Raw genomic sequence first — 26,933 nt, forward strand, 5'->3', positions numbered from 1 at the left:
GCCAGACTTTCTTCTAAATAACTCCATCTTTCTCATCAAAATAGTCAGAGTTGGCAGTTAATATCTAATTGAGGCTTTCTTGTCCGCCTGTAAAAAGTCCAAGGCCTCGGTCAGCGGTCGCATAATTTTGACGTATTCACGAATATAGTCTTGGCCGAAAGTATGGCACATTGAAATGGGTGAACACATCCTTTAAGACACTTTTCCTAGTGTTGATGAAAATTCGAAATCTATCGACAGCATTGAGTTTCAACGAGTCTCTTTGTGAATCACAAATAGTCCGTTTAGTTTTTTACTATTTCGTCAGAAGCCTTTGTACAGTACCTTTCATAAAAACGACTCGGGCTTTTCGACAAAGAAAGCAGAAAAGACCATTTCTAGCGTTAGGTGTCTTAACCTGACGAAAAAAAAGTGAGGTCGACAGATTCCCGGCCTTTTACTTTGTTTTTCTTCGGGATTGGGTTAAAGTTTTGTAAAATAGGCTGGGTTAAGAAAACGGGTATATTGCTCTAGGGCTTGGCAATATTTTCCCTCGATATTTCTGGGAAAAGTCTCCTATACCATGGCCTTACAAAGAATTTTTATCCCGCTAGCCCTTAGCGTCTTTATAATCCCGCCGGAGATGGGCAGGGTAGAAAAAACTTCGTTTATCCGGTCGAGGTTAGCTTTCTACCCAGACGTTTTTCATACCTATACCCCATAATGTAAGATAGACAATGAAAAGAAATTGTCGTCTACCTATCCGTCTGGATTCCACCCCCTGCCTGTTTCTTAAAATAAAGAAGGAAATAAAAACTCGATATGGCCAGGAATCTGCCGACCTCACTCTTTTTTGTACGAATTAGGTGGTCATCTTGCGCTGGAGTTCGACTTTTTTATTAATTTTGTCATGAGCCCGAGTCGTTTTTATGAAAGGTACTGTACTTCGACACTGCTTGTTCCAGATTTGTTTCATTTTTGATTTCCTTGAGATTTTAAAGTGAAGCATCAATCTGTTTGTAGACATCTTTAGTTGCAATCAAATTAAGGGTGTGTGATGCACATCTTCTATGAGGTGGTAGGGAATATATCACATCAGAAACTCTTTTATCCAGTATACTTGTAATCTACAAAAGTGAATCAAAAATTATTCTATTGCCTGATCTTCCATTCCTCGAATTTATTGTTCTGCTTCCGATTCTTCTTGATGCTGATCTTCCTCAAACTCGCTGTCAGAGAAATCATTGTTCTGCGTTTCTCCATCTGTTGGATCTTCAAGCTGCGATGAAAGAATATTTGAAGAAGTTGCGTGGCAAAAAGGTATGGCAAAAAGGCGAAACGCCTTTACAAAGACCGGGTTGGACATGGCCCAGCCCAGCCGATTGGAGGACGTCACCATTCATTTGGACCTCTTAGGCCTGGGCCTCATCCGCCATTTCGCACAGCGATGTGACGGACCTCAACAGAGATTCGATTTCTTTTCTCCTCATCTAATATTTTTAAATAAATCAAATTAAGTAAATTAAACTTTGAATTGATTTGAATTGATTTAAGTTCAAGTCGTTGTAGAGTTGAATGAGCAAGTCAAACACATCCCTGGCTTCCGGAAAGTACCCGCATATCAATGTGAGTCCTCAGGAATCCTCCAATCACCTCCGACAGCCACGAATGCAACTGTCAAAAAAATTGTTATTTCATTACAATTAAGGAATTTATTTAATTAAAAAAAATTACGCTGTCTAATTGTTCGATAAAGTTGCAGAAGACCTGAGAGATGTGGAGGCTCTCCTCCTTGTGGGCTGTGCACGGACTACCCAACGCGAGGCGTCGATTTTTAATCAGTTCCTACGTTTACCGGATGCCTTAATTGAATTAAAATTTGAAATCTAATAAAAAAATTGCGTGTAATAACATTTTTTGTTTTAAATTTCGCTCCTCAGCGCCTGGATGGGATCGACTGACCATGTCCAGCAGGGGATATCCGTGATAGAGGGTGCGTGCGATTGTTTTTTTTTAAATGCCAGAGCAGGGGAAGGAGAAGGACTTCATGTTCCAGCCTAACAAATCGCTGATCTTTTTTTTCTATTCAACTCAACATTCAATGGTTGATACATGTCCACTTCACCCGGCAAACTTACAGGAAAGTTTTCTTACCACGTAAGCATTACACCACTCTTAAATAGAAGCATTAAGGAATGTATTTTTGTTGAAGAATCTTTAATAATTTTAATTTTAGATAGATATTTTGAGGCACCTTCAAAGAGGAGTAATTGATCGGTCAGCCGTTGTTTTTATAATGTCCTCCGGAGTACATATCCATCATGGATTTGGTGTTATTCCAAACTTCATCATGTTTACTGGGGAGATGTGCTTCTACAGAAGATTTCATATATCCTCTCAATTGGCGATGAGGGCATTTCCCAATCCCAAGAGTCAACCCTAGACGGTTATTTGTGCGGAATACTTAAAGGTATTTTTTAAAATTTGAAACAATTTCATTTTATGACTAAAAACAAATACTATACTATAGATGCTGGAACGAGATTGTTTCGAAATTCCGTGAAAAGGAAAGCTCTAAATTTCAATGACACTTATTAGACGGTTACGAGAAACTTGAGACCTTCTAAAAATCTCTTTCAAATACTGAAGACAAAAAAGTTCTGTCGCGTACTATACAACAGTTAGTTATGACCTAGATCAACAACGTAAGAAGTTCCCCTTTTTCATTTTCCCCACAACAAAACGTTAAGTCGCGAACAATACCCTATATGTCGTGTACACACAAATCTTTGTTTTCTTTTTCTCAGGTCATATATAATCCCCTTATATGTCCCCTATATGTTATTATTGGTGAACCACCACAAGTTTGATTTCTCCCTGGTAGTCCATGAGTCTGGTAGTCATGAATCCAAATAACTAGTTTACATTAAACTACACAAACATGAAACCATTAACGTAAACGTTAGTCATAATAGAAATAGAAATAATAAATAATAATAAAATAAAATAATAATAGAAATGAAATATTAATAATAATGGATATCACGACGGTTATCAAACCATGTATTCTTTAATGATTTACTCTAATGGCTTACTCTCCTTTTTTTAATAAAAAAATAAAACGTTTTATATACTTCTTCAGGACGAGAGGCATCTTCAGTCTGAAGCGGAAGGCGTGGTACAGCAACACCGATAACTCACAGTTTGAGTTACATGAAGTTCTACATATTGTTGGGTTGTTCTTTCAATCTTTTGTGGTATAGAATGAACATACCATCCACATCAATGACTGAATTTTTATAAGATACATACAAAACCACAGCAGTTGTCGGTAACGACCTTGTTGATCTTCCAATGAAGGGAATCGAATCAATGAAACGGCGGATGGAACTCTCAGGTTTCTAATTCAGAGACGTCCAAAAGATATATGCTGTGCCACCGGCTCATTCACATATAAATGTAACCCTGTTGTATATTCTCTAATACAGTCTCCATAGCGCGTCGATGGTAAAGCGGTGTACAGCTGCAAACGAGAGAGAAAGAGATGGATAAACATTATCATTTATGAAGCTCCGTACATATAGGCCTATAGTGTGATCAGTAGTTTATTGCCACTCAATTTTGTATCTATACAAAATATCAAAAGGAGCGGAATGAATGTCTCCCCACAAACCCTCTTACCCCCTACCAAAAACTCATGAATACGCATGTATCAATGCAGCTATTTACCACCACCAGCAGTCTGTGGTGTAGTTCACTCATCCCATTCTTTCTGGCCGCGTTCTTAACGACGTTGGGTCATTCCAAGCGCATTAAACTAATCGTAACCACCACGATCTCTCAGATTTTTCAAAAATTGTGTGTGTTTTAAAATTTCGGCTAAAAGACAAACACAGTTCCCCGCAACATACAAAGGGGGCTTTTTTGAAAAAAGAAATCGCTGTCCGGATTTTTTTGTAGGGTACTGTACTAGGTCGTGGATTTTACAAAAACTCAAGAAATCATCCTTAAAGGTCACAAAGAATCGTGCTCTGCTGGGTGAGCATATATGGATAGGACCACAAACATCAGAGTGAACGATATTTCCATCGTGAGTCCTCTGGTGCGCGTAGAAGGAAAAGAATTACGTGGCATCTTTACCAGAAGGCATCATCGACAATGGAGGTCCGACAAAGGAGACAAAAATAAAACCCACAAAAACTGAAGGTATGTGTGATGCTGTGCTTTCTAAATGAACTTTATGGGTTTTGTACTCTGTTAATATGTTACTAAACATTTACGTAACATTTTTAAAACAATTTCAGATTAAAAAACTCTACAAGTAGTACATTTTGAATAATAAACGACATCGAAAAAATTTAAAAAACAAAAACACATGCGAAAAAACATATTAACTCTATAAAAACTTGGCAGGACAGGGCGATGGGAATAAAGAGAACAGGAACGATGGCCCTGCTGAACGGTCTTCTTACTCCAACCAGATGAAATGGTCACCAACAGTACTGAGGCTCGAAGGTTGCTTAGTTAGTTAAATAAGTCAAACTCCGAGTACCAGTCCCGTGGGTGAGCACTTACATGCCGCACCTGTTCACCCACGGGCCTAAAGGGAGAAGAACCAATCAAAAGGTTTAACACAACACGAATGGTTAGGTTCAACAATAAGAATAAGATCACACGAAGACATGCTCTAAGTTTAGCCAGAGTGGCTCTCCGGAAGAGGAGCAAAATACGACTCTCCGAAGATGGGCTCTCTTCTTATCTTTTTAAGAGAGCGAACATCGTACCAACGTTTGAATTAGATGAAGGTTGAGGTCGGCTCGACCTTTTTTACTTCCTCTTAAACTAGACGTAAGGCTGGCGTCTAGCTTAAGCCGGGACCTTTCCTTACCCTTGGATTGAATTGTTTTTAAAACTCTGTGTCTTTCTACACTCCTATTTTTTGTCTGCTACGCCAAGATGACGACGTCGATTAGAACTATAAAACCTAACTTGAAGATACATTATGGACAGAAGCCGTTGAAAAATTTCTTGAACGTCAGGAAACGCGGGCTTTGGATTTGATGAAGTATGCAATGGAATTTTCTGATTACCATGTAGTAGAATCTCTGGGTGACGAGGCTGAAAAAGAATTTTTGAGTGACGACGGCAAAATGAACGTTGCATCTACATCAAATCCATCACCTTGAAATCCCTATAATTAAAAACACTGTACAGTAGTGATCAAAGATTTCCGCTTTGATGAATTTAACCTCCTCCTCCATTACGTCAATGCAATCTCAATTGTTACCTATAAGAGAAAACATGGTTCTTCAAGAAAAATGGTCCTTCGAAACCTTCTTTTGAACCGGTATATTTTGTGAATCTGATTGAAACGAAAACGCCCTTCGGCAAAGCGTTCGGGTCTGTTTGAAAAAAAAGACCCACTGACTCTATCAACTTAAAACTCTTCTTGAATAGCAAAACTTCCAAACAATTTAGTTAAGTGTATTTGTGTGTGTGCTTTTCGACAAATCTTCTAGCCGTCATCGCCATTTTTTTGGGAAACCGCATGGCGGCCTGAGGCGTCAGAAAATCTGAGCGCCTCACACACACACACACACACACACTCGACTGTAAAAACATTCTCACTCTTTTTTATTTTTCTTAAAAGTAAAAGCAATTGAACATTCTTCCCTTCTCTCTCTCTCCCTGATCTAAACTAAGTAATAAAATCAGAAAGTAGATAATTAATTCCTCCAAGCTCTTCTTGCATTAAATTTTTTTTGCTCATTCCCGCATCTCATTTCCGCAATTTAAACTTTTCTTTTCTCTTCCACACGCTCCACTCTAGTGGAGCTCCAAGTCGGGCTCCTTTAACTAGCATAATTCGGCCCGAGCAAAAGAAAAAGCGGAATTTGGCCCGCCTCCGCGGAGAAGTTGCTCCATGGACAGGCCCAATCCGAGAGCCACTCTACAAAAACACCAGGGAAGGTCGGCGTGAAGAATATCGTTACCGGCCAATCGTCCCGTGCGCAGTCCCGTCAATTGGCCCAGTCCTAATAGGTCCATCACCTGAGCAGCGTGAAATCAACTTCCGTCGGGTCTTCGATCGATTTACCGCAGCTGACCCTCCTCCAAGACGATACTTCCCGACGCCGCCTGAGAAAGCCGAATTCGACAGACTAATATCAGCACCTGACGTCCAGGACTTCCGGATAACCGGGGGGCTGTTACACGGCCCAGACAACGTCAACCAAACGTACCAGTCCAGGCAGTCCAAGGGAAGAAGGAGCCGTTGCCGCCGAAGAAGAAGAAGGAGCCGTCGGCGGACAAGACAAAAAAGAAGAAGCCGTTGGAGGTGAGGACAGCGAGGAAGAGGAGGCCCTGCAGTTGCTCTACGAGAGTCTGTCAATCGAAGAGCCAACACAAGCTCCCATCCCGCCAACACCTAAACCAACAGAGCCACCACGGCAAGGCCGATCAAGAGGAAGAGGAGTATTGATGTACTCGAAAGAGAGCCTCAGAGAGAGCCCCAAGGAAAGATCCGTTTCAGGGCCATAAAAGATATTTAAAGTTGAAACACGTTCCGTGTTTTGCCCAAACACTAAGCCTTGCTGTGAAATCTGCAATCCATGATTTTTCCAACTGCAACCATGACATATAAGACCTAGGAGATTGATTGTATCAACTTCTTCCGAATATTCTTCAGACGAACCACCTTCCGCCGCTTCCGACTTGCGCGAGAATTCTCCCGCAGAAACCGAAGTCGAGGTATGACACTTAAATATATGTTTATATATGATATAAGTGAGACACACATATCTAATGTGTTCACTGTGTACCAAGAGAACGAACAATTTCCGTCTTACGCATGCAACTAATATTAAGCTTTTCAATCACGTTTAACTGTTGTTAATTTTTGGTGATTTTTACTGTTTTTGATTGGATAGGGCGCTGGATAGAGAGGTGGAAAAGCGAGATGTGATGGCATAGCGAAGACCCCTTTGCGAAAAACATAAGATGCCATTGTCGATTCTCTAGAAAACGCTTCACCACCGGATGCAGCAGTTCAAGACCAAGTGTTGGTGTCACACTTGCAGAATGGTATGTCATGTAGTCCACCACAGGTAGAGCCAGAGAAGGATTAGTTCCAGAGGGGAGCATCTTAGGCCCTAGGATGTGGGAGTTTTTTTGATCCAGTTGGGAACGGGAACATTTGATTTGGATGCATAATTTGTTTACATAACACATTTTGATAGATGATCCGTGATCCGTGATTGGCAATCACGAATGTATGAAATTTATCAGCATGATCTTTCTAATCTCAAAGAAGTTTTAGTTGTATCCTCGTAAATGTGAATATGCATGTAATAATAATTTATGGATAGTTTTTGAATAATTTTTGTCAAGATTCTATGTGAATAAGTTTCTGCATTTCTTCATCAATGGCTCAAGTTTTTTTTGTTTCTTATATATCCATCAAATCCTCCAAGTAGAGTTGGGATGGGGTTTGTGGTGTTCAATTGCCATTGTGTGGCACGTCTATGCATCTTTGAATTAATTCAATCAACGTTATATTAGATCGTATGAGAAGAATTATTAACTAATATTAACTATTACAGAACAAGTTAAAATAAACACCCAAAATTTCTTTAATTTCCATTTTTATTTTCCGTTTCTCTATTTCAATATTTATCGTTGGAATTATTATATTATGCCGGGTATGTATGCATGACTGACATGCTGGACATGAGACACTAATCCGTAGAGTGTAGACCGAAGTCGAGAAAAAGTGATTAGTGGAGCCTTTTTTGTCAATTTCCGTACCCGTCCGCTAGACCGTATCAAGAGCTGGCCAAAACTCAAAAGGGTTGTCAAAATAGGGGTAAAATATAGCCAATGATGATAGTGGTGAGAGTGGCAGCATATATGGGTTAAGGTTTGGGTGATCCATAGCACCTGAGTGAGGGGACAAATAATGGAAATAAAAATTTTTCATTAAAACGAAAAAAACGGTTAACTTTATATTTTCTGAGACCAAGAGAACGAACAATTTCCGCCTTACTCATGCAACTATTAAGCTTTTCAATCACGTTTGACTGTTGTTAATTTTTGGTGATTTTTACTGTTTTTGATTGGATGTTTTTCGGGAAATTTTCCTTGTTCTTGCTACTTTTCACCATTTTCAACAAAAAATGTAGCAACGACACCGAATAATACACTTAGAGCCTTTTTCATGAAAAAATTGCCATTGACCTAACATTGTCTACTTTCAAGTTCTAAGAAAATTTATAAAGGACTTTACTGAAAAATTACGTAGTTAACCAGTTTATTTAAACTATAGGTCAGTTGAGAAGGTCTACCTTGGTGACACCGACAAAAAATTTTAATCTTGAACCTTCCGCGCAAGTAGAGGACAGTTGAGGACTTTTCGGTGAAGGTTTCCCACTTTGTAGCAATTCCCATCAAGCAAGCCTGAATCTAGTCTTCTCTATTCATTAATGATAAGTTCATTTTATTTTAAAGGTGCTAGAAGCATTTTTTGGCTATCCTGAAATATTGTGTGTTGTGTACTTGGAAGTGGCTGCAAGAATGGGAATCACCTGTGAACCTATTTACCTCAATTTACTTTTTTCTCCAGAAAAGCTATTTCTCAAATGCTGGTTATTTTTTTAATGAATTGTCTTTAAAAAATTGGACCTTGGATAGTAATTAATTTTTTTTGTGTTCAGGGTGGAACCTGGCGTTTAATTTGTTGGGGATTGTGGTTTTGGTTTTATTGATCTATCCCTTGTTAATCCAACTTTGATTGATCGACCCGCTGTTTCATTTGAAGATCTCATTCGGTACATGATAGATGAAGTGATTGTCCTTGACGAGAGCTGCTTTTACGATACTTATTGTAAGAGGTTTGGGAGGATAAACGTATGTCAGTACGATCGGCCTGTGTCCTATGGGCTCTAGTGGCCAGTTAAGTTTAATTTGTTTTTCTCTTTTTCATCACTTGGCTGCTACGCCAAGATACGACGAAGTTGATGAGAACGATAAAACCTTACTTGAAGATACATTATGGACAAAAGCCGTTGAAAAAATTCTTGGACGTCAGGAGACGCGGGCTTTAGATTTGATGAAGGATGCAATGGAATTTTCTGATGACGATGTAGTAGAATCTCTGATGGGTGACGAGGGTGAAAAAGAATTTTCGAGTGACGAAGTCGAAATCAAACTTTTTAGATGATTGATGATTTAGATGAACGTTGCATCTAAATCAAATGTAGAAATCCCTATCATTTAAAACACTGTACAGTAGTGATAAAAGATTGCCGCTATGATAAATCTAACCTCGTCTTCCATTACTTCGCTACAATCTCAATTGTTACTTACGAGAGCAAACATGGTTCTTCAAGAAAAGAAAATCGATGAGTTGAACAAACTTATAAAACTTAAACAATCTACAATATGTCAGCATTGCCTTCATCTTTCAATTTCTTCCATAACGTAACCATCCTTTGGAAGCGAAATCCAAAGAACATCCTGTGGAAGAAGAAAAAAGGAATCCGCTTGGTAACGTGGGTATAAAAAAGCGGCCATAAAAAACGTGTTGGACTCGACCAAAAAAACCTGGGGTCCACATTAAGGACAAATAGGGTGATTTTTTTGAGATTCAAAATTGTTATGGGGACCAACCTCTGGTTTACGCAGCAGTTCGCAGCATTCGAAACCGTCGGCGTTATCAGGCGCACTGAACGAAAAATAATTTAATTAAACTTTGTTCTTTTTCTTTATGACGCAAGCGTTTCGTTTGATTACATTCGATTACATTTTTAGCAAGTAAAAAACTATTATTGCATACATTTTTGTTAGTTTGGAGTTGATCATAAGTTCGATAGTTTCCAGTTTTCCACATCTAAGGTACTACCTTCCGAAAGGAATCCTAAATACTTTAAATAATCATTGTTATAAGCGAGTTATTGATTTATCAATCCAAGTTCTTACTTCAAGTTAAATTTTCTGTTAATTATTAGTTCATTACTGAATTAACGCTCTTATGTTTATAAAAACTAATAACCTTAATCTCCATTTATATAGTGGACAGTAGTTTTGCTGATGCAGCAAAAACGATGATGGATACTTGCACGACGGAAATCGAAGACATTCGTACTTGTCGAGATTGCTACAAGCGGTTGAATGCTGACCCAAAAGAAGAGGATTGGTTTAGTTTGCTCTGTAAACCATCACACGAAATCGTCATGGTCCAAGTCAAGACATTTTCACCCTGCCCTGCCAAAGTAGTTGATATTTATTACGATTTTTTATCGGACATGAAAACTCAATTATGTATGCATGAAAACTCAACAAATCAGCGAAATTACGGATTCAAGTTCTTGAAGAAAACACGTAAATTAAATTTAACGTAAGATACTTCAGTATCTTATGTCATCTAATGTGTAGGTAAAGAAAACGTATGTATCATACGCCTTGAGACTTGACAGTAATTTGAATGATGATGTCTTCGACAGATAAAGTGTAAATATTATTATTAAGGTATATGTGCTACATTTATGATCCCTGTGTCCAAGATAGTCGCAGTTGTAACGGACAATGCTGCAAACATACTCAGGGCCATAAAAGATATTTAAAGTTGAAACACGTTCCGTGTTTTGCCCAAACACTAAGCCTTGCTGTGAAATCTGCAATCCATGATTTTTCCAACTGCAACCATGACATATAAGACCTAGGAGATTGATTGTATCAACTTCTTCCGAATATTCTTCAGATGAACCACCTTCCGCCGCTTCCGACTTGCGCGAGAATTCTCCCGCAGAAACCGAAGTCGAGGTATGACACTTAAATATATGTTTATATATGATATAAGTGAGACATACATATCTAATGTGTTGTTCCATTAATTAAATTAAGGAAGGGAATACTGTCTCAGCTTCACCACCAACAACACAGATACGCTATGCGATACGATCGATGAATTCCCATACGATGCGCTCCGTGCGCGTTTCGGTATCGCGGCTAAACATGGCTGAATTCTATCAAGAAGAAATAGCACGAGCGGAAAGTGAAGTATTCTTATTATTAATGGATTAAAGGCCTTACAGGTACAATTTTCAATTTTTTTAAATATATATATTGATAATATATTTTAATTAAATCCCTTTTAAAAATATTTTTAGGATTCATTCTCTATCACTATAAAAACTGTTAATGTTCTTAAAGCGCTGAATAGCCTAAATCAAGAAAAAAAAGGAGAACGAGATGTTGCCAGCGGACTAATACGAAGCCTCTATTCTCCCCTATACGTGGAAATCCACAAAAAAAAAAACGTCGAAGGCAAGGAAACGTAGTGAATATGAGGATCTATTCATTCCGTTACCGGAGGAAGAGTTAAAGCAATTTTGAGGTACATCACTTTAATAAATGAATAAATGAATATATAGATATATCATGATACCAAATCGAATATCTTAAATATCATAAATATCACTGACGCTACGAGAGAGCTGTTTGTCAGCGTGATGCCAGCAAACAAGTGGAAGTGTGAAGCGGAAAGGACTGCAATGTATATAAGAGAAGGCCGAGGTATCTCCCGCATCACGAGTGCTGCCATCTAGTGTGCTGCCATCTAGGGTTGCATGGTTGCATATGAAATCAAAACAGTTATGTCATTGTAAAGTATGATTATGTTGCTTAGGAACATAATCATCACAGGAGTTGAGTTTAAGGAAGAATGACGAAATTGCTTGATGACTCAAAACATTGGTGGAAAGTTCAAAATTCTCATCACCAATAGGGATATTTCTCTAACAAGTATTTGAAGAAGAAGAAACCATCTATATTTGACTCAATCTAAAATAGAATGAAAAAGGGAATAGCATTGACAAATAATCCAATAGTCCCGTGCGAGAAGTTGATACTCCATTAGTTATCAAACATCCTTCTCCTGATAAATCACATTATCCAGCTCATGATTTCAATGCAGGGTCTCATCAAGGCTGGGCGCTTGTTCGTTACAATTATGTTGCTCAGCAAGCTGATGAATTGTCTCTTGTGAAAGTTAACTTGTTTCAGATGATTTCAACACCCCTAGTATGTTTACTAATACTTCAATCAATTTATATCTTTTAGGCGTTGAGTTTTTGGCCTCTAGCGTCCTGCAAACCAACCTCTCATTTTTTTCGTCTTCTCTAAAAACGCCTAAACGTTGTATACAAGTTGTCTATCTGACTCCTCTTATCCTGTATAGTACTATAGTTACTGTGGTTCTATCTTACCTTGAATATAGTCATATCTATCTACTAAGGTATATCAATCTTGTTAAGCATATTTCATTGTCTTGTATTACATTTTATCATTAGGAACAAAGGTGGCTTGTGCTTGGAAAAAGCAGTGATAATTGGTGAAAAGGTCAATATCAAAACAAGATTGGGTGGTTTCCCTCATTTTTTACCCACACCGATTCATTACAACATAAGCAGCAGCCTGTAGCAAACATAACAGCAAGCGTCGCAGCACCGCCGGCTGCTTCAGCTATGGTATGGTAATGTCTGCGGGAGAACACACGTATTAGGCAGCAGAGAATGTTTTGGGTGTCGTAGTTGCTCTCTATAGGTTAGCCGTATTTTAGTTATAAAGCTGGATTGAAATTTACTTAAGTATTTTTGAATGATAATTGATAGCTTTGCTGCACAAAAATTTGAAGTGAGAGACTTTAAATACTTTACTTTTCACCTGCGGATCCAGATTGGTATCGAGTCCGGAACACCAAGTTCAATTGGTTATATTCCACAGAACCGAGTTCAGGTATTATTTCGGTACGACGATAATTATTGGTAACCTTATGTTTTCTTTAAAATTTACTTTTCCTCCCCATTTCAAAATGACAAGAGAATTTTTCTTTTTTAAAAAGGATTTCATATTCTCCAAAAAAATTATCGTACAGAGAAAAGAAAAAAATTCTCACTGCTAAGCTATGTCTTTTTTTCGTCTTGATTAAAAATGGAGAAGATTCTGTACTCTTCTTCTTTTCTATATATATCCCAATCTATCCATCTATTGTGGTATTTGATCGTGGGTTAGGTCAGTCGCAGGTTGGCAGTTCTGGCTTCTGGCTATTCTGCTCACAACAACAACAACGCAACCACCGTTTGCATAGAGTATGTAAAAGTGATCTTCGATCAGAGAATTACAGACCAGGGTTCATATCACTCAACAAGTCTGTAACAAATTACGTTACATATCAATCTTAAGTAAAACTATAGACATAAAACAAATTGGCGTCAGAGTATTCAATAGAAACATTAGGAATTTACACCACAATAGGCCCACCCGTCCACAACTAAAAAAGATTATGAAACACGAAGAAGACAAAAAACACTGCCGGCGAAACATACGTTTGTAGAAATTCTATAGTTTAAAGAAAAAAATTCCTCCGATACGGCTGGCATCTTCGTAAAGCGTGATTAAATATTCCATTTTACACTGACAGCTGACACTATAATTTTTAAAATTTAAAAACTAGTTGGCTCGTTATAACTTATAACATAAGTAACTTATAACCACACCACACATTCAGAGTAGTGCGATGTGCAATTTTTTTAATTGATTGAGAAGAAGACTGAGGAAAAAGAAGCAGAAAAAGAAATGTGGCCGTTCCAGATGCGTGTGCCGTCTTCCTCTTTTTTTTGTTTTGTTTATAGTTTGAGACGCATACAGACATCCTACCGGTTTCTCATTTTGTGAAAAAAAAGAAGAAAAAAAAGAAAAGACGTAGATGACTCATGTTTATAGGCGTGTTTAGGGAATAGAGGCCGGAATTTCATATCTGGTCAGTTGTTGACCGCAATCTGGGAAAGAAACAAATAAAAAGAGTCGAAGCTTTTTTTCTGGCAACGCTAAGGTGATGCGAAGGGATTTTTTATTCAGAAAGCGGCCAAGGACTTAATACACAAATTCGAAGCTATTCATTTCTGTAATTAATCTTCCTTCGGCTCAAATTTTTTAAAATCCCCCCCCCCCTCAAAAATGATGAAAAAAAGGTCTGGGCAATATTTAAAAAGCCCAAAAAGAAATTATAGTACTCAAATTCTTATTGGAGAGCGTGTGGTGCAATAATCTGAAAACAACATACACACACTAATACTTTATATTGCTCAAGACACAAGGGCAGTGTCTATATTTAGGGGTGCATAATTTTTCCTCTAAAAAAAACCACAAAAACAAAACGTTTCCTTTTTCTTCTCTTCCAGTCTAAAACACTTCCACCCTTCGAAAAAAGCCTGATAATAAAAACAAAAAAGAAATAATACGACTTTGAAGTTTTTTTACGTCCGGCAAAGCCATTTAAAAGTTCAATCTACAAAATGAAGAAGGCATTATAATGACGCAATTATACATTTTATTCAATTTTATTTTATTCAAACGATGATCGAGTGAAATCATTTTTTTTAAATTTTATTATACACCAGATTTCTTTCTTTTATAAAATAAATACTATCGAGACCTACAAACCAACATAAAGGTTGGGATTATTGAGCTCACTCTCTCCGGTCGTGATTCATGGGAGAACTTATATTATCTGTCAGATAATAATCGGCTTCGCGTGTGTGCACACATTGTTTTGCAGGCGATTCAAAGTGACTTTGGGTTAATTGTGGGTAGCCCTCGGATGCTTTGATGTTAAGGTAATATACGGCTTCCTTTCCAAATCACCTTCCCTCCATGATAATTTCTTTATTGCGGGAGAACATGACAGTGTTGAAGGCAAACTGAAATTCTACACCAGCATCAGTGGCTGACCAAATCGAGTAGAGGTTGATGCTTTGGCCGGGGACAAGGAGCAATCCTCTCATGATTCCTTTGAAAAAAAAAAAAATATCACTTATTACGGACACGTTCATTATATAAAGGATTCAGTCACATTACCCTCGAGGGTAATTCCATTGAACGTGACTTTCAAAGACACATCTCCTTGTCCTGAAACCGCAAGTTTTGCTTCTCGAATTCCAAACACCATCTAGCGTTCTGGTTCAGCCGGAACAAAATTGACAAGGAGGTCCCGGTTGCCTGTAATATGTTGCGTTGCCCCTGAGTCAGCGAACCCCTCAGTGGGATTGTTAATTCTCTCTGATGTAGCAGCAGAATAGCTATATCCCCTAAGTCTTCCGTGTTCCTCTCTCCTAGGATTTTCTTTTTGCGCTGTGCTCGACTATTATTGTCGTTGCCGTTATGATGTTCCCGGCCTTCTTGGTAAAGATTTTTATTGCAGTAGTCGCGGCCACCTTTACGGTCACGAATTCACGATCACGCTCCTCCCTCCTTCGGTTGTTGTCGCTTCGGCTCCAAGTCCTCTTTTTGTCTTCCACCTTCGTCTCTTTCTGCTACGGTCATCATCTTCTTCCTCCCTTTGTCTTTTTAACTTCCGTTTGTAGTCTCTACAGTTGGATCTTATGTTACTTGTGTCGCCACACTCCCAGCATGCCCGGGTGGCTCTGCCCTTCTCATCTTTTTCATTTCGGAGTTCAAAGGATTGGACATTGGGCTCGGAACGGTTCGTAGGGTGGACTCTTTTACTGATAAGGGCGTCGGATTCTTTCTCGCTCTCATTAATTGATTTTTCCATCTGGACGAGGCAAGTATTAAAATTCCTCAGCGTCCTCTCAGCAGCGACCGTGCTCTCCAATTCTGCCTTGAAGATAAGCTTCAAGCTCGGTGCCAGCGACATGGTATCCTTGAAAATGATTTGGTCATCTAGGAGGATGATCCTGTTGATTGCTCTCAGGCGAGATACGACCTGTTCGATTTCAGTAACGAACTCCACAACTGTCTATCCAGGTAAGAACTTGCACCCATAGAACTGGCTCCATAGTAGAAGGGAACTATCGGCGGCAGATTCAGAGTAAGCTGTCTCCATTTTCGTCCACATTTCTTGACCTGAGGTGCAGGACATCAACAGTCTTGACTTCTCCTCCTTGATGGACGAAAAGATTATTCACATTTCCAGGGTATTTCTTGTTTCCCACGCACTGATGTCCGCAGCGTTTGCGTTTTCCTGTGGAAGAACAAAGGAATTCTTGAGTATGGCTGTAATCAGACTACCAGTGTACAATATCATTGTCCTCATCTCACACTCTCAGTGTGGAAATAAATCCTCTGTTCTCACACTGTCAGTGTGGTAAGCCTCTATTTACACACAACACTACCGGTGAATGTGTGTTCCAATATACGGAGGCGTTCAGCAGATAAAAGCATATTACTAAATTCACAAGGTTAATTAAACCTACCGCTAGTAGTTTAGGCTTGGGTTCAGTAGGACTCACGATGCCCCAGAGTTCTTCACTTTGGATAGCCAGTTTGATACCAAACTGCCATGAATTGAAGTTAGTCCCATCAAAGTGCAACCCAGTGTATGGGGGTCTTCCATCTTGTCTTGGCTCAGGCATTTTGCACTTTTGAAAGAAACCAGCGGTCGATTGGAGGTATTCATTGGGCGCCAAGCAGAGGGGGGATGCCCAGATTACTCTAACAGATAAATTTGCCTTCCTCAAAGAAGAGAGATGTTCTGCAAGAGGATAGTCTTGCCATTTCGGTAGTAGAGTCCAACATCATACCTTGAGCTATTCTGCCTTGATGCGAGCGCTAGATAGAGAGGTGGTAATGCGAGATGTGATGGCCTAGCGAAGGCCCCTTTGGAAAAAAGCATAAGATGCCATTGTCGATTCTCTAGAAAACGCTTCATCACCGGATGCAGCAGTTCAAAACCAAGTGTTGGTGCCACACTTGTAGAATGGTATGTCATGTAGTTCACCACAGGTAAAGCCAGAGAAGAATTAGTTCCAGAGGGGAGCATCTTAGGCCCTAGTATGCTGGAGATTTTTTGATCCAGTTGGGAACGGGAACATTTGATTTGGATGCATTATTTGTTTACATAACACATTTTGATAGATTTTAGATCAAAAATCGTTTCCAGAAAACAAATTTCTTCTTTAAAAATTTTTCTCAATCACGCATGCATGAAATTTATCAGCATTACCTTTCAAATCTCAAAGAAGTTTTAGTTTTATCCTCGGAAATGTAAATATGCCTATAATAATAATTTATGGATAATTTTTGAATAATTTTTTCAAGATTCTATGTGAATAAGTTTCTGCATTTCTTCATCAATGGCTAAAGTTTTTTTTTGTTTCTTATATATCCATATAATCCTCCAAGCAGAGTTGGGATGGGGATTTGAAGTGTTCAATTGCCATTGTGTGGCAGTTCCATGCATCGTTGAATTAATTCAATTAACGTTATATTAGATCTTATGAGAAGAATTATTAACTAATATTAACAATTAGAGAACAAGTTAAAATAAACACCCAAAATTTCTTTAATTTCCATTTTTAATTTTCGTTTCTCTATTTCAATATTTATCTCTGGAATTATTATATTATGCCGGGTATGTTCGGCATGACTGACATGCTGGACATGAGACACTAATCCTTAGAGTGTAGACCGAAGTCGTGAAACACTGATCAGTAGAGCCTTTTTTGTTACTGGAGCTCCTGGTCATCCTGGCGCAACCGGAGAAAAAGGCAAACATGGCAATCATGGTGCACCTGGAGAGAAAGGTGAAAAGGGCGACACGGGAGAAAAAGGAGAAAGTGGCGACGATGGCAGCAAAGGAGAACCTGGTCGGGATGGACTCAATGGAGCCCCTGGAAAGATTGGATATCCCGGTTTTCCGGTTTTCGGACCGAAACACTTCCAGTACTCCCCGATGGTCCCGGGGATCTATAAGCGATCGTTATATCTTTCCATTGCTGTGTATATCGTCATGGTGATAACGCGGTGAATTTCAAATTTTTCTTTTTCCTTACCTCGACTAAAACGGAATGACCGGGATCAATTTCCATCTTCGTCAGAAACGAATCCGTCTGTCTCGTGCGAAAAGCGAAGCTGGCCGACCACGGCAAAACGATGGGCTTGGCGTCTGGCGTGAATATCAAATAGCCGTCGCCGCGAAATTGACTCGAACCTTCGATGGCTGCGTAACAAAAAGAACCAAAAACAAAATTTCCACATCAATTCCAGGGAAAGACATTTTTTCGCTGGCATTTATTGAAAGGGGTTTGAATATTTAATTTTAAAAAAGAAGAACTACAAAAAAAATAAAAAAGGACTTGATGACAACCAGACGACTAATTAAATCAAGTTTTTCCACATACTACCAAAATCCCTTCTTGATAAAAAAAAAAACGTAAAACCAAAACGCAATAAAGTAAAATAAAATGAGAGCGACGGTATGGCATGAAATAATTTAAAAAAAAAGAATTGTTGCATTGATGGATCGTTGGACTTCACTTACTTCGGGCTTTGTTTAGGAGCTTTCCAGGTTGGACGACAATGATTCGTTTAGAACGAAAAAAATTATGTAGGCCGCAGCAGTGTCTTCGTTCCAGGAAGGAAGAGTTGCAACCCGCTTGTCATCAACCACTCGAATAATTCCATCACTTCGTCTACTCTGGCAGATGTAGTGTCCTAGTAAAAAAGAGGAAGAAAATGTTATTTGCTGACAGACATTGATGTTGAATAAGACTACGTTACCAAACTTCAAACTGTCGTCAAAGTGGGTGATGTTTGCTTGTAGCACGTATCTGGGACCAGTGCTTCCTTCATCCGCAAAGGGGTGCCAATACTCCGGAAACGCGATATTTTTTCTTATTTTAGCGCCGTTTGCAAACCTTTTCAGGCTAATACACAGCACTCTGAAGAAAATGACCGCAAACAGCAAAAAAAAATTAATTAACTAATGATACGGAACCAACAAGCGGATTTACCGAGGAAATTGCGCTCCTACACCTTTCGTCATCGTGGCATTCGAAGGGCCACATCGGGGACATTTCCAGCCCGTAATCGCTTCGTAGGCCAGAAAACTGGAGAAACAATCCCCGATGTGCTTTGCGGATGGCGGGATTGGTAAATCCCATACCAATAACGGTTGCGGGGTCTCGGACGAGAATTGGCAGCTAAAACATTGTGATGTTTCGTTAGAAATTTTTCAATCAAGTAAATCCATTATCATTTTCAAATAATCCATTATCAAATCGCGTTATTTGATAATGAATTTTCCAAGGAAGTTTCTTGAAAAAGAAAAATTACAAAAAATTTATTACTCACCACTGACAAGTCACTTGTTGATAGATGAGGCTTTCAAAGTTATCCTTGAGGACAGTCGGCATAATCATTGGCAGCTCATCGGCCCAGTAGTTAAGAAGCCGCATGAAAAATTCATGGGCATCCTCTTGCCAGCCAAGCCCATATGACGGATCTAACAACTTTGTCTGCTCTATAAAATCAATGCAATTCACAAAGGATTATTCCATTAGACAAGACATCAAGGGTCATAAAACAAATGATAAATACAGAGTCGCCTGGGGCGGCGTACATCATATATTACGTAAATCGATTGTCATGTATTGCCCATAAATCTTTCTATCCCTGCCCACCCACACCACTCTCAAATTTTACAACGTATGTACGCCGACAAGAAACAACAATGACGACAACAACTAACCTGTGCGTTTTGTCCACATTTTCCACAACATCTGAATTCCTCTTTGCCATTAATTTTACAAAGTTGGCGAAAAGAGTAGGCATGGGTTCGGGGATGTCAGGTAGCCGGAACTCAATGTCCAGACAAATCTCCTCTAGAGAAAGAAGTGCTTGGAGGGTGGCGTTGACATAGCAACAATTCCGGATGTTGCGGAATCTTTTCATTACCGGGAAAAAAAATGTATATTTATACAACGAATTAATTGAGACAATCACTTGTCCAGTACACCCTCAATTGCACTGATAAAAAAACCGGATGTTTATACAACTCCGTGTTCTTTGGGGATTAGTGTCTTATGACAGAAAAACCCAAATTGGACATGTTGAATCATGACTAAAAGCATTAACCAAATCATTTGGATGAAAATTGTAGGTTGGAAGTGGGGAGATTGACTAATGATTAAAGATAATTTCATCAAGGATTAAGTTGAATTGTCGTGTGTCACAGATATGACACCGCAAATTAGTGTGGCAACGGCGTGGAATTTCGGTTGCCGTCAAGCCAGATTCAAAAAATTTGAAAAGCAATGAAATGTTTGATTGAACAAAAACCAACAATATTGGTCAATCGACATCGCGTTTAAAAATGATGCCGGAAGGCGGGATCGTCACACCAGTGTGCCGGCCAATAAAACGGGCGCGAATGATGCCAACGGCAACAGCAAACGGAATAAACGAAAAGGCGAAATAAAGAAATAAAATTATGAAATGAGACTCACCCAAACGGAGATAGAGACAATGGCGTTACATGTTCACTAGGAAACATTGTCGCGAAATATTTACACCATACGGTGCTGCAGCGAGGTTGGAATCCCGCATAGTACACGTCAATAGCCATCTGTTCCGGGCAGGTTGAGTGTAATGGGCAAATAGGGCGCATGGTGATGTGTTGACTATAGTTTTTGCGGGAAGACGAAGGTGAGTGGAAAGAGCAGCACTGCAACACACAAGAAAAATTTAAGCGCACATCATGATTTTTAAGCAGATGGCAAATAAATCCATAGAGCAAATAGCAAAGGCGAGAAGAATGGATCAACAGGAACAACACCGAACAACACCGAAAGAATAAAATTTTAATGCCTTAAGGGTTTTGTAGTCAACGCTACAGCGGGTGACAGTAATGTTTCTTGATGGGAGTTTTAGCCTACTCAACCCACCACCTGTGATAAAAATTCACATCTACACTCCTCCTTCATATTTTTCATCCCATCCCAATCGGTGGACAATCCTAAAATCAAACTCCGACCCATGCGCGATCCTTCCTCCTGTGCAGTAGAGGAGGAGGAGGGGCAAACAAAAAATGTCTTCTGAACAAATTCCTTCCCTCTCCTTCCTCGAAAAAAGAACAAAGGACAGAGCAGATACTATTTCCACATCCCCTCCCCTTCCAACACACACAATCAGTGTAACAGATGAATGTAAATAACTTTGCACATGAGCAATAGGTTCTTAAATGTTGTCTTGTAATATTTAAATAGCGTCGTGTGCGTTCGTTTATCATTACATATATCTCCCCCCCCTTTCTTGTTTGCCTACATATAGGAAAATGTTATCAACATGTGATCGAGTCTGATCGACCCCCTTCGCGCGAACCACACCACGAGGCCGCTACTCCAATCAGTCGTGTTTCGGTGGTGCTTGAGGCAGGAGCTTCTGCCGATGTCACATGAATTTTTTATTTCGGTAATCTATTAACAATGAGAGTTAAGTTATCAAAATCAACGAAGCCAGCCCTAGGTAAATATTTAGCATCTGTCCCATAAAATACAATTCTTTCAATATTTTTTTAAACAGAACCCACACCATGGAGACAAATTATTGGTTTGCCGGATGGTTACATGGAACGGCTTCAAGTACGGGAAAATCGCTACAGGATCCTTTACAAAATATAAGTGAAACCCATTTTCATTTTGCAATTTACAGCGTCTAAGTAGTGGCCGGAATGATCGCACCCATGTACTCTTCCCCTCCGTTTTTATTTGAATTTTGCCGTTCCGATTTATTGGCTGGCTATTGCCGTTGGCATTGTTTGCGCTGATCTCGCCGGCTGGTACACCGGTGCGCGTATTCCGCCTTTGGGCATTATTTTGCATTGCCATTTACAGCGTTTAAGTAGTGGCCACAATGATCGCACCCATGTACTCTTCCTTGCCGTTTTCATTTTAATTTTGCCGTTCCGATTTATTGGCTGGCTTTTGCCGTTGGCATTGTTTGCGCTGATCTCGCCGGCTGGCACACCGGTGCGCGTATTCCGACTTTGGGCATTATTTTGCATTGCCATTTACAGCGTCTAAGTAGTGGCCACAATGATCGCAACCCATGTACTCTTCCTTGCCGTTTTCATTTTAATTTTGCCATTTTGTCTGATATGGCGGCTATTGCCGTTGGCATTGTTTGCGCTGATCTCGCCGGCTGACACACCGGTGTCTGCTTTTTTAATAATAACATCGCCACCAATATTTTATTTTTTATCCTTTATAGGATATATGGAAAGATAAAAGTACTACGGGCACTAACGAAAGTTAAGGCTCACTTGCGGCAACACCCGGATCCTCGAGTTGACTATTCAAAATTCAATACTCTGGCAAAGTATTTTGAAGCAACACCACTACATGAGGCTCTCGCTCGTGAACGGAAAGCGGCGGATACAGCGGAGCCTCTTATTGATGATGATGTTCAAGATAATGTTGTTCAAAAGTCCATTCCTGACTTTCTCTGCGGCTGGGGTTTCTTAGTCACGAAAGCTGATAGGATTTTGGAATATCGCTATCTCAACCTGGGACGCAAAATGGAGCTTGACATTGCCAACACTGACGTAGGAGAGGTAAGATTAAACTTGTGTTGCATTTATGCGTGACATCTGCTTACATCGTAACCCTTTCAGAATGCAGCAAGTGAAGCGGCTTCGACAAATACAACCACCGCTGCTCTCGAAACAATTGCGGCAACAAAAGCAAAGTTTGAAAAGTGGTTCAATGGTCGCGACTCTTACTCACAGTCCCTAATCGGTAAAATTTATTTATAGTTACTGGTTTATCATTGATTCACATGTAATTTAACTGGTTTTATTATTTCTTTGTTTGCGTTGCGTTCACCGTGTCTTGTATAATTTTTTTTCTTTCACCAGAAAAACTGGCAGAATGCGATCAGGTTCTTGCCAATTACAAGCAGCCGCACATCGGTGATGCTTCCAAGGTCATTCCGGAAGGACACATAATTTGCCGGGGCAACAAGGGATTTAAATGCAACGTTGGGCATCATAAGGAAAATAAATGTTCCTACAGTTGCCGAAAACATAAAGAGCTAGGAGTGGGCTAACACATCATTCCTATCATCTTGAAAAGAAGAAGCCATCTGTTCAGAAGTTGATAGAAGAGCTCGATTGGTATGTAAATTTTTAGTTTATATTTCCATGGAAAGTTATATAATAATAATACAATTTTAAATGCACCGTACGTCGATGTATAGGCAAGTGTCGCCAAGTCTTGGCATCGCCGAAGCATTGTCTTCTTCCAGTGCGACACGCTTAAAGCCTTACGTCATCAACAACGGACCACTTTGCTCATTCTGCGATCGACGGGTGTACAAATTGATGCAGTCCGAACCAGCTACATGTTACGGCTGCGAGAAACGCATCGTAACCAAATATCGCATCATCACCGAACACAACGTGCGCTGCTACGCCCCACCCGAGGACAAAGCGACTAGGCCCGCCAAAACGCTAGTATTCATGTGTGCGCGAATGTCAGGCGAGTCGGAGAAACTTCCCGAAGGTGTTTTATTACACAATTTGGGACGACGTGAAACAGAGTAGAAGCCCCTAGAAGGTTAGTTATTTCAATTTTTTGTGTGTCTTCATCCATATAGATGGACAAAAGAATGTGCTAATAGACGAGCGACACATGCAGCAGTAAGAAATGCATAGATTAAACTACATGTTGTAATAGCTTACTATAGCTGCGCGCTCTGCGTGGATTCAAGATTTTGACCTACGTTGTCCGTTTTGCGGCTGAATGTGTCCGTTGGCTCCGTTCCCACGCTAACTTTTAGGTTTCCAATTGGTTGGTTCATCTTTAGCTTGCTCTTGACCTACCGGTTGATTTTTTTTGGGTTCATAAAAGAGTTACAACCAATGCTATATAGTCCATTTTTTTTTGGTTGGCGCTCCGGTTCAGTGATTCGATTTTTATAATACGACGTACCACGCACCTGGCGTTATAGGGCCTACATCTCTCCGCTTTCTCCCGATTGCAACCACGTCCCCCGCCAACCCAAATCCCTACCTCAATAAATAAATCCTATTCGAAATGGACGGCAAAGCGTCGTCGTGGACCTGAAGGGATGGCTACTGTTCTTCTCATAATTCACCAAAATTTTACAACGTTCAAATTTAAATCCAATTCAAATTTAAATTCATGTTGTCTATGTGTTTGTTTTGCGTTGCTCAACTGTGTGTTATTTTTTTTTCTTTGGTTAGCAATAGCGGCATTTACGGCGGACGTAATTGTCCAGGCTACCGGGCTACCCACTCGAGCTACAGCTAGTGGGGAAATTCGCGAGCGCGGCCGGAGCTCGTGCGCCTTTGTCAACGATGAGCCTTCCAACTCATCAGCAGGAAGCAGACGTGGCAACTCTAAACATGTTAACCGAGTACATCATCAACGCCTACCGGCCGGGTGACGTCATTCTAATTGCCATGAGCCAGCCTGCAAGCTTCTGTGTAGGACATCAAGATCTGGTAATATTTTTGGGTGGATATTTATTTTGGGTTTCGTTTGGTAGGGGTTGCCGGCGGTGCGAGATGTTTGACGAAAGCAGGTTTCCGAATGCGTTCCCCTTTGGGCATTTAAAAAACCCATGGAAAAGCAGTTTACTCTTTTCCTATCTTTATCTAGATGTAAAAAAATGAAAAAATTGTGGACAAATGCCTTATTTTTTTCATCAATCAAATTTATAGAATCTTGAATACCAAAATTTTAGAAGAAATCGACAAAACTAGCCTCTATATGCCTTGATCATGCTTCGGCTTACAATAAGAAAAGCATAAGTTGTTTTGCTTGAACAAAACTTTTTATTTGATGATAAATTAACAAAGCTAGTTGAAGTAGGGTTAATTAATAATAGTAAGTTGTTGGTTAATTTATTATCTGAAACATTTGGTTTATTTGACTGATCAATTTTGTCAGATTATAAAGAAAGAAACAGAAAGTTTTGTATATTCTAAATTTTTAAAAAAGCATTTCTTATATTATATTTGAATATATTTATAAATTAAAGATAAAAAAAGAAAAAAACTATATAATTTTGTCACGTAACTATTTTTTAAATAGAGAAATATGCTAATTTTTGTAAACTAGGCTCTTATATCACATTTTCAAAGTTATTAGATTATGCTTTAAAGGTGCATGAGCATAATGAGTTTTCTTGCTCTAAATATTTTAACTTGGAGCTTTCAGTATATCTTTATTATCTTAATCTAATATCAATGTTTTTTTGGGAAAAGCCCATCAAACTTGTAATATAATTATCGCACTTTACAAAGGAAATGTTCATCCGTGAGCTCTTTGAGCGTGGAATCCCGCCGGAAGCGTGCTATTTTTATTGCCGTGGGTTGAAGTCTTTGCATGGCGCAACACTTCCCAACGAAACTACACTATCGGCTGCCGAATTGCGTAACGTAATACTCGACGAGATTCCTCGCTACGGCGTTAGACCAGCTGTCTCGGCCTACCTACATGCAGCAAAAGCAGGTCAGTTGCCACAACAACTTGGTCAAATAGAAGAGTACAAGATGACATTCGCTCATGTTTTATTGTTGGAGAACAGGTGTTTGTCAGCGTGTTAACCAACCGTTGAAAGGACGTAACACTAAGATGGATGGAAAGAAGAGAAAGGAAGCTGCTGGACCTAATGCTTCACAGACGTTGCGGAAGGTATGTGACTGTACAGGGGAAACATGCGGGACATAGCGGTTGGTCGAAAATAATGATATTTTTTCTTTTTTTTTTTTTTAGTTTGATGAAGTTACGCAGGCCGCCGTGTTAGTTTGCAAATTCCCTGATTGCCGGGGAGTTATTGGATCTGACTTTGCTGTTCGTTGTGGTCCCTGTGGTTGTTGGTTTCACGGCAGCTGCGTACAGTTGACGGCAGCCACCGCGGATGATGTTGACTCGAGCTACATGGAGTGGGTGTGCGCTGATTGCGCAATTCCGGCCGTCCTGGGCAAATACTATATTCGACATGAGCAGTTGGCGTTGGCTGTAGAGTACTGTATGTTTCATGACGACAGTAGCATCTACCTGGACATCTGCCACTTAGGTAAGACTTTCCATGATTACCAGAGTTTATTTAAATGTAGAACACAGAAATTGCCCCAAAACTGTTTCTATTTTCATTGGTGTTATTGCTGTTGCTGTTGCTGCTCGTTATTGCTGTTGCGTTTGGGTTCCAAGAAATGATATGCGCGAAGTGTAGTCTATGTTTATATAAAGAAATTATAAGGGAAATCTGAAAGGAAAAAAAAATGATTGTATATAATGTAATGTAATGTAATGTATGTAATGTATTAATTTATAGAGCGCCTTTTACAAGCATGATCAAAGGCGCTATAACTCCATCGAAGGAGTAGAACTAATGAGACATATCATTTTGCATTGGGATATTCAAGTTTAAACAAATATGTTTTCAACATTGATCGAAACTGAGATAAGGAATTGGCTGTTCCGATGGGCAAAGGAATACTGTTCCAGATCTTGGGGGCCATCCTCGCAAATGAGCAATCACCATAATTGACTAGTTTGGTTTTGGGCAGAATCAAATCGAGAGAAGAGCGAAATTTCCTCCGAGATATCAGCTCAGACAGATACACGGGGGCACAATTGTTAATACATCGATAAGTTTGGGTAGCAATCTTAAAAGTTATTCGAGTAGAGACCGGGAGCCAGTGTAAATTTATAAGAACATCAGAGATATGATCGTACTTCCTCCGTCTAGCGATCAACCGCGCAGCCATATTTTGCACAGCTTGTAGTTTACCAAGTCGTTTTGAAGGAAGACCAACAAGAAGGGAGTTCCCATAATCCAAAGTAGATGTAACAAAAGCATGTACAAGTTGAACAGCCGCAGAATCAGAAAGAAATTTCCTGATTCGCGAAATACGATGCAAATGATAATATGCCTGCGACACATTGAATTAATTTGGGGCTCCATAGTCAAGCGAGAGTCAAAAATTACACCAAGGTTACGGACATTTTTAGACGGAATAATTGGCACATCACCAACCATCAGAAGATGTTCATGGGGCGTATGGTATCCATGTACAAGGAGCGCATCCGTCTTGCTTTCGTTGAATTTCATCCGATTCGCCGACA

The 26,933-nt window shown here is 39.6% G+C and overlaps 1 protein-coding gene across 1 annotated transcript; it reads right to left on the reverse strand.

Moving 5' to 3' along the window:
• Positions 1 to 1,159: 1,159 nt before the first annotated feature.
• LOC124200603 (ubiquitin carboxyl-terminal hydrolase 4-like) lies at positions 1,160 to 19,728 on the reverse strand. Its single transcript, XM_046596874.1, has 9 exons — positions 19,526 to 19,728; positions 19,409 to 19,449; positions 19,129 to 19,297; positions 18,789 to 18,977; positions 18,556 to 18,716; positions 17,829 to 17,995; positions 1,714 to 1,824; positions 1,594 to 1,653; positions 1,160 to 1,258 (listed from the first exon to the last, which is right to left on the reverse strand). Exons 1-9 carry the CDS (start codon positions 19,726 to 19,728, stop codon positions 1,160 to 1,162), a joined length of 1,200 nt encoding a protein of 399 aa, XP_046452830.1.
• Positions 19,729 to 26,933: the final 7,205 nt, after the last annotated feature.

This window comes from Daphnia pulex, chromosome 8 (genome assembly GCF_021134715.1).
Source record: "Daphnia pulex isolate KAP4 chromosome 8, ASM2113471v1".
Taxonomy (NCBI): Eukaryota; Metazoa; Arthropoda; class Branchiopoda; order Diplostraca; family Daphniidae; genus Daphnia; species Daphnia pulex.

Excerpts from the sequence above, each read along its gene's own strand:
- LOC124200603 (XM_046596874.1), bottom strand. The coding sequence starts at position 19,728 with ATGAAAAGATTCCGCAACATCCGGAATTGTTGCTATGTCAACGCCACC. Across the intron at positions 18,717-18,788 it reads GTAGGAGCGCAATTTCCTCG|AGTGCTGTGTATTAGCCTGA; the intron begins GTAAATCCGCTT and ends CATTTTCTTCAG. Across the intron at positions 1,654-1,713 it reads TTATCGAACAATTAGACAGC|TTGCATTCGTGGCTGTCGGA; the intron begins GTAATTTTTTTT and ends TTTTTTTGACAG.